The sequence below is a fragment of the Bison bison genome, unplaced genomic scaffold (genome assembly GCF_000754665.1).
Source record: "Bison bison bison isolate TAMUID 2011002044 unplaced genomic scaffold, Bison_UMD1.0 scf7180017864238, whole genome shotgun sequence".
NCBI lineage: Eukaryota > Metazoa > Chordata > Mammalia > Artiodactyla > Bovidae > Bison > Bison bison.
The window spans coordinates 955,370-963,871 of record NW_011494810.1 but is presented as its reverse complement, the minus strand read 5'-3'; the positions used below and the strand labels follow the sequence as shown (position 1 = coordinate 963,871).

General features: G+C 48.9%; 1 protein-coding gene across 3 annotated transcripts in view; it reads right to left on the bottom strand.

Moving 5' to 3' along the window:
* Positions 1-8,502, bottom strand: part of LOC104993295 (H-2 class I histocompatibility antigen, Q10 alpha chain-like) — a 19,594-nt gene that overhangs the window by 7,451 nt on the left and 3,641 nt on the right. For 2 of the 3 annotated variants that reach the window (XR_825812.1, XM_010846472.1), the window contains exons 3-4: positions 3,110-3,385; positions 1,776-2,051 (exon numbers count right to left, since the gene is read on the bottom strand). Coding sequence is in view for 2 of the 3 variants with exons in the window: in XM_010846472.1 (XP_010844774.1) it covers positions 1,776-2,051; positions 3,110-3,385 (552 nt within the window). In the remaining variant the exon portion in view is untranslated. The remainder of the gene's footprint in view (positions 1-1,775; positions 2,052-3,109; positions 3,386-8,502) is intronic. The other variant, XM_010846473.1, reaches the window with a different exon arrangement.

Sequence of the window (8,502 nt, the reverse complement as noted above, 5' to 3'; positions counted from 1 at the left end):
ACTCATTTTTTGATTTTTTTTTTTTTTTTAAATATTTGAGCTGCATGTTCTATTTGTATATTTTGGAAATCAATCCTTTGTCTGTTGCTTTGTTCACAAATATTTTCTTCCATTCTGAGGGTTGTCTTTTCCTCTTGTTTATGTTTTCTCTACCATGTAAAAGCTTTTAAGTTTAATGAAGTCCCATGTGTTTATTTTTGTCTAGGAGGTGGGTCATTACTCTAGGAGACAGGTCAAAAAGGATCTTGCTGCAATTTATGTTGAAGAGTATTCTGCCTGAGATTAACATTTGAATCATTGGACTCAGTGAAGCAGACTGCCTTCTGCAGTGTGAGTGGGTCCATCCACTCAACTGAAAATCTGAACAGAACAAAGAGGTTGAGTAACAGGGAGCTCCACTAGCGTGACTGCTGAGCCGGAACATTGGTCTTTTCCTGCCTTCAGACTCAAACTGAAACACTGACTCTTCTTGGGTCTCAAACTTTCTAGCATTTGAAGGAACCATACCACTAGTTCTCCCAGTTCTCAGGCCTTTAGTCTCAGACTGGAACTGCAACATTGGCTCTCCTGGGTCTCCAGCTTGCCAACCGCAGATGTTGAAACTTAGCCGCCATAGTCACATGAGCCAGTTCCTTAGAACACAACTCTTTCTCTCTCTCCATGTAGCCTGTTGGTTCTGCTTCTGTGAAGAATCTCACTAATCTCCCAGGTGAAGGACATAGGACAAACCTGGTGCTAAATGAGAGTTCCACAGTACTCTAATGCACACCTAAATGAGAGTTCCACAGTACTCTAATGCACACCAATATGGTGCTTTGGAGAGGCAGCGGCTATTATTACTATCCTCATTATACTGATGAGGAAACTCAAGTGCAGAGAAGGCGAGTAACTGGCAGGAGGTCACACAGCCAGTTAATCTTGGAGCTGGGATGCGCTATCTGGAGGCTAGGCTCCAATGCCTGAGCTCTGTCCACCATGCCCTGCTCTCACAATCACATCTTCTACTCCTGATGTTATCTGTCCTGTCCTCCCTTTGAGGAATATCCTATTACCTCAGCTGATTCACGTCCCGCCATTCAATTGCCAGACATCCATGGTGTCCTGGGTGTTGTGATCAGCTCCACCCCTGGCAACCTCAGCCAGAAAGGCTTTCACCCTAGGCACCCCCAAGCACCCACTTTCCCTAGTGTCCACCCCAGCCTTTGTGTCTCTAGCCTTGTTGGCTGGGGTCAGGAGAAGTTTATGATGCACCTGGAGTCTGGGGAGCACATTGAGCATGAGGGGTGTGAGGGCAGAAAGGGGAAAAAAGCTTAAGCTTTCCTGTCAGTCCCCAGTGGTCTAGGGAGAGGTGAGGGCTGCTGTTCTCCTGGAACCTGAGATCTGTTTCCCAAGGAGCAGAGTTACAGGCTGGTAAATCCTCAAAGGATTTTAGGAGGACCTAGTTTAACCCACTTGCTCTGCAGATGAAGAAAATGAGATCCAGATTAAGAGACTTTATTCCCAAGACCACTTTGGAACAGGGGAGACTCCAGAACTCTGCACTCTATCTTATTTGGAGCGAAGACCTGAGGTCTGGGCTTTGTTCTTAGTCTGCAGCAAAAAACAGTTGGCTAGCTGGCCATCTTTCTGGATCCCAGAGGGCTTGCCTGGGCCAGGGGGACACAGCCTGGGGACGCAGCCCACCTCTCATTCCCCAGAGACTTGTCTGTCAAATGGGATGGCTCTTGAGAATGGGAGCATGGGGCCAATCTACATTGCCACAGGCTGAACCTTACCTCTCCGGGTGAATCTCTGGCCTCCCAGCTCCAGGTATCTGCGCAGGGAGGCGAGGCAGGGGCCTTCCAGGTAGGCTTTGTTGTACTCAGCATAGCAGTGCTCTGTCTCCATTCTACGCTTGGTCAACAGAGCCACGGGGTTAGCTGACACCCAACTCAGAGTTTCCATGTCCAGTGACACGTGGTCTTGCCCATCATAGCCAAACTGCCAGAAGCTGTTGGAGTGGCCATCTTCCTGGATCTCACAGCCAAACATGCGGTGAGTGCTGTGCATGCCTGTGAGTACAGGTAAGAAAGCTGTCACTAGTGGGGACTGGGGGTCAAGTCCCTGATAGCCAGGGAGAAGCCCACCACCCACAGGGACATCAAAAAAGTAGAGGGACAGGGCATCATCATTTAGATAAAAATCCCCCAAGTAATTTTCATAAGCAGCCTGGGTTGAGAAACCTGCTAGGCCTCTCATGTGGGACAAACACCCCAGTTCATAATTAGACACATCCTTATTTCATATCCCACACTACTTGAAAGTGAAAGTGAAAGTTGCTCAGTTGTGTCCGACTCTTTGTGACCCCATGAACCATACAGTCCATGGAATTCTCCAGGCCAGATACTGGAGTGGGTAGCCTTTCCCTTCTCCAGGGAATCTCCTCAACCCAGGGATTAATCCCAGGTCACCCACATTGCAGGCATATTCTTTACCAGCTGAGCCATCAGGGAAGTCCACCTGTGGGTGTCATGCCATGCTTATTCTGGGGGCCCTTGGCTGATGCACAGCCCTTCTCAGCCTCAATCTTTTATATCCTTTGTATGTACTGATTCTGAGGCCTCTGGGGACCTGAGGCTTTTAGTCTGGGCATTTGGGTATCCAGGCACAGAGAGGGATGGTGTTGTGTGAACAAGCTGTGCTCCATAAGCACTTCATTCAGAATAAACAGCGGCCCTGGTGGTGGGCCCAAGCGCACTGTTGCTGAGAGGGGGAAGCTGAGGTGGTGCCAGAGGGCCTGGGGGTACTGCATGAGTGAGGATGAGGCAGGAAAATCCTCTCCCCATCAGCTGAGTTTCAGAGCCCAGGTTAGCTAAGGGGTAGGCAAGGGCTGAGGGGGAGACATCATGGGCCCCCAGCTCCTATGATGCTTGCTGCACTGGCCTGTGTGCTGGCTGCTGAAGCCACAATGGATTTTGAGGCCCTGAGGCCCCTGCTTGACTGTGGGGGAAGGAGACTGAAAAGAGCCAAGTATCAGAGGCTTGCCCCACACCCTCTGACAAACATAGCTGCCTGGAGAGTGAGCGTGCAGAGGGTGAAGGAAGGAGAATGGGGCGTCCACCCAACGTACCGCTGCTGTGGTTGTGGTAGCCCATCATTTGCCATGTCTCCACCTGATGAAGCTCTGCCCATTTCTTCTGCTTCTTGGTCTCCTTCTCCCAGTACTTGGCATTCATGGGCATAATCCATGGAGCCTGGGGCTCAGCTTTGTCCACACGACTGTCATACCGGATAAAAGGCTGATCATCCACGTAGCCTACAGCCTGAAACTTAGGGAGGCTCGGGTCCAGCTCTGACAGGTCCAGGTAGTGGTAGCGGAGGGAGTGCGTCCCTGTGGAAACACAAACTGGTCTTGGGTTCACATAGACGACCAGGATCTGCACCAGGCCTCAGTGTGCTGGGTGAGGTTGGCAGTAGAAACTTATCCAAGAGAATTTATTATGAGCAAGAATGTGTGTGCGCGTGCTAAGTTGCTTCAGTCATGTCCAACTCTTTGCAACCCCATGGACTGTAGTCCACCAGGCTCCTCTGTCCGTGGGATTCTCCAGGCAAAAAAACTGGAGTAGGTTGCTGCTCCTCCAGGGGCTCTTCCCAACCCAGGGATCAAACATGAGTCCCTATGTTTCCTGCATTGGCAGGTGGGTTCTTTACCACTAGCGCCACCTGGGAAGTCCATTAGCAAGAGTAAGCACTAGCAATTTCAGTGAAAAAAAAAACATAAGGGCATCCAAAGAGATTAATATAGAGAGAACCAGTTGAACATTGAGGCCAAAGGTCATGCATTAAGGCTTATGGACTTTATTCTCAGAAAGTTTCTCAGCTCCTCATGCAGGGCCTACTTACTCATACTTTGTATTCATCTCTAGTGAGTGTGATTGTCTGGTTTCCAATTTCTCACAAAAAGGGTGGGATATTTTTAAAAAGTTGGTTGCTTGGGAGCTTAATTTATGTGGTTGCTGCTGCTGCTGCTATGTCGCTTCAGTCGTGTCCGACTCTGTGCGACCCCATAGATGTCAGCCCACCAGGCTCCCCCGCCCCTGGGATTCTCCAGGCAAGAACACTGGAGTGGGTTGCCATTTCCTTCTCCAATGCATGAAAGTGAAAAGTAAAAGGGAAGTCGCTCAGTCATGTCCAATTCTTAGCTACCTCATGGACTGCAGCCCACCAGGCTCCTCCGTCCATGGGATTTTCCAGGCAGTAGTACTGGAGTGGGTTGCCATTGCCTTCTCCAAATTTATGTGGTTAATTAAGCTTAATTCATTGCCCAGATATGCTTGAGAAAGGTTGGACATCATTCTTAGCTTGAACCATTACTGCCAAGCTGGTGGCACCTTAACTCCATTTCCCACTCCCTTCTGTTCCCACAGCAGACATTACTGTGTGTTAGTTGCTGAATCATGTCTGACTCTTTGTGATCCTAGGGACTGTATCCCACTGGGCTCCTCTGTCCATGGGATTCTCCAGGCAAGAAACCTGGAGTGGGTTGCCATTTCCTTCTCCAGGGGATCTTCCTGACCCAGGGATCAAACCCAGGTTTCCTGCATTGTAGGCAGATTCTTTACCATCTGAGCCACCAGGGAGGCCCAAAACTAGTTGATCTCTTATCTCTTTGAGTCCAAATGCTGCCTCTCTACCATAACTCCAAACTCATTGATTTAACTTGGTGCTGGAGATGAAATCTACTTAGCAGCCAGTCCTGACTCAAGCTATTCAAATAAATGCTGTATCTTAAACTCAGGTCACATTTCTCAGAGATATCCCTGGCTTACTTTCGTATTTTTAAAAAACTTTTGCTCAGAAGTTTTTATCCCCTAACACGCCTGTCTCTGTGTTATTTTTCTCCAGAGCACTGGAGAGAGTATGCATTTGCACTGACTAGAGAGTATGCATTTGTTTGTCTTGTTAATGGACTCTTTCCTCTGCAGTGTCAGCTCTCCAAGGGCAGGGATTCCTGTATGGATTGTTCTGTTTCCCCAGCACCTAGAACAGCTTCTGGCATACAGTGGGTGCTCATTGGTTGAACATTCACATGTGAAAAGAGTCAAACACATCTCTACACTCACAGCTCTCTTTTTATTGCCTCCTTGTTACTTCAGGCTATACCAAACTCTGGCCAGGTCCTCTGTACCTGCTGTTTCTTCTGCCCTAGGCATTCCCCTTTCTGCTTTCTCTCAGCCACTCTCCACATCCCTCAGGTTGCAGTCAAGCATCCCTTCCTCCAGGAAGTCCTCTCGATTTCAGCCTGATGTCTCACAGAGGGATCTCAAGAGTGTCCTGTGCTTCCTGTGAAACTATGGATTTCATGAGGGTGGGAAGTCCATCTGCCCTCTATTTATCCAGGACCTAGCACACAGCTGGCAATGGCACCCCATTCCAGTACTCTTGCCTGGAAAATCCCATGGATGGAGGAGCCTGGTGGGCTGCAGTCCATGGGGTCGCTGAGGGTCGGACACGACTAAGCGACTTCACTTTCACTTTTCACTTTCATGCATTGGAGAAGGAAATGGCAACCCACTCCAGTGTTCTTGCCTGGAGAATCCCAGGGACGGGGGAGCCTAGTGGGCTGCCGTCTATGGGGTCGCACAGAGTCGGACACGACTGAAGCAACTTAGCAGCAGCAGCAGCAGCACACAGCTGGAAGTTGCTAAATTGGACAAAAAACAAGAACATGAATGGTATGAGGATAATCAGAGTTGCTATTTTTGGTGACTGCTGTGCCTGCACTGGTTTAACTCCTCCTCATTCACTATTTTAGTTCATCCTTACAATAAACCTAAGAGGTCAGTGTGATTGGTCCCATTTTACAGATAAGGGAATCAAGGCCCAGGGGAGACCAAGTGTAGTACTCAAAGGCATGTACTAGAATGAGGGCAGCCCAGATTCTCTCCCCAGGGACTGCTGTCTTCTTCTAAACTGAGAAAAGGCATGCTGTCTTCTCATGCCTGGAGAACCTCCTCATGGGAGGCAAGAGTGGTCAATGTTAGGAGTGTTTGAGTGAAGGTTAACATCAGGCCTGAACTGATGTGGGCCTCCTGGGAAATGACTGAATTATCTCTTGTGGTGCTGTTTCCATGCACATCTTTGAGTTACTCAAAGGGCAGTGTGGGGGTACTCCTGTGCTGGCAGCTGTGAATGGGCACAAAGTTCTTTGGGGGAGAACAGAGGCTATGATTTCTTCATGTCAAGGTGATCCACCCACTCCTTGGCTCTGATCTGCAGCAGCTCTACCTGCCCTGGAAGTGAGGGACAGAAAAGATCCTGTGTCTTTGTGTAGCTGCTGGGACTCCTGGGTAGTGAGGAATCTGTACAAGCTGGGCCTCCGGTCCTGCCTCCCTCTCCACAGCTCAGAAAGCATAGTGGGGTAGGCTGAAAAATGCCCCCCGAGATATCCCTGCAACTGTTGAATGTTAGTTTATATGGTAACAGGAGTTTTGCAGATTAAATTAAGGATCTTGAGATGGAGAGATTATCCCAGATTGTCTAGGCAGGCCCTAAATGTGTCCTTAGAAAAGGGAGGGAGAGGGAGATTCCAGCAGAGAAAGATGCAGGAAGGCACTATGTGCCAAGAAATACAGTTCTAGAATGGAAAGGCCTCCTCCAAAAGGGAATTCTTTATAAAAGACAGGAAGGAACCAGCCATATAATGATCTGACAGCATTCCAGGTCTGCAGAGGGGAGAGCCAGTGCAAAGGTCCCAAGTCAGAAGCATATGTCAGGTGTCCCGAGGCTGCTGCAAGAAGGCAGGGAAAAATAAAATGGTGCTGTGATTCAGTGTAGCAGATGTGGGGTGAAGGAAGGGGCTGAATCCTGAATCTTTCCCAGGCTTGTCCAGATCTGGCCTGGCCCTCCTTGCCATGAGGGGTCTGGTTCCTGGAATCTGCTCTGCCCTGGACTACTTACCATGGCCTACATCCTGGCATCTGGTACCCATCCTGGGAGTCAGGGACCTGCTTTTTAGAACAAGATCATGACTGTGGCCTGCCTCAGTTGACTTTCAGGTACTGCTTCCCATGTACCCAGTGAGGGGCCTGTCACCCCTCCCTCCCTGAAAATCCTACCAGTCTCTGCTCTGCCTACCAGATAGTCTTGAGAGTCCAGCCTGCTCTCTGTGGGGGCTCACATACTGCTCATTGCCATTTTTGCCTAGGAGAACAATCTCAGCTGGGACTAGATTGCCACCTGCTAACTGGACCCAAGTGGAATCATCATGCCTTGGGCTGCAGCCCACAGTGAAGCAAAAACAGCTGAGGAAGGCCACCTCCCTGGCTTTGGAGGTGATACCACCTGCCAGGCTGGGGTCAGTGCCAGGCACTGTGAGACCAAGGCAGGAGGAAGTGGGGGCTACACGGCAGGCATCCAGCGGTATCTGCTCCTGCAGTGACATGGCCTAAGGAAGTTGCTACATGCCCATTGTTGTTTCAGGGCCTGCGTGAACATTAGTTTTTCCCCACTTCCACCCTAACTCTCCACTTCCTAGTCTCTTGGCCACATGGCTGGTCTTCAAAAAGGAGCAGTCCTGTACCCCATTAGCCTAGCCTCCTTCTTCCTCTGACCATGGTTGGGGAGGAAGGAGCCAGTCCCTTTGCCACCCAGGCCAGGAGATGTTTTTGTGTCTGCCCCACCTCTGAAAGAGATGGGAATACAAGACCACCTGACCTGCCTCTTGAGAAACCTATATGCAGGTCAGGAAGCAACAGTTAGAACTGGATATGGAACAACAGACTGGTTCCAAATAGGAAAAGGAGTACGTTAAGGCTGTATATTGTCACCCTGCTTATTTAACTTCTATGCAGAGAACATCATGAAAAACGCTGGGCTGGAAGAAGTACAACCTGGAATCAAGATTGTCCGGAGAAATATCAATAACATCAGATATGTAGATGACATCACCCTTATGGCAGAAAGTGAAGAAGAACTAAAAAGCCTCTTGATGAAGGTGAAAGAGGAGAGTGAAAAAGTTGGCTTAAAGGTCAACATTCAGAAAACTAAGATCATGGCATCTGGTCCCATCACTTCATGGGAAATAGATGGGGAAATAGTGGAAAGTGTCAGACTTTATTTTTTTGGGGCTCCAAAATCACTGCAGATGGTGATTGCAGCCATGAAATTAAAAGATGCTTACTCACTGGAAGGAAAGCTATGACCAACCTAGATAGCATATTCAAAAGCAGAGACATTACTTTGCCAACAAAAGTCCATCTAGTCAAGGCTATGGTTTTTCCAGTAGTCATGTATGGATGTGAGTTGGACTGTGAAGAAAGCTGAGTGCTGAAGAACGGATGCTTTTGAACTGTGGTGTTGGAGAAGACTCTTGAGAATCCCTTGGGCTGCAAGGAGATCCAACCAGTCCATTCTGAAGATCAGTCCTGGGTGTTCTTTGGAAGGAATGATGCTAAAGCTGAAACTCCAGTACTTTGGCCACCTCATGCAAAGAGTTGACTCATTGGAAAAGACTCTGATGCT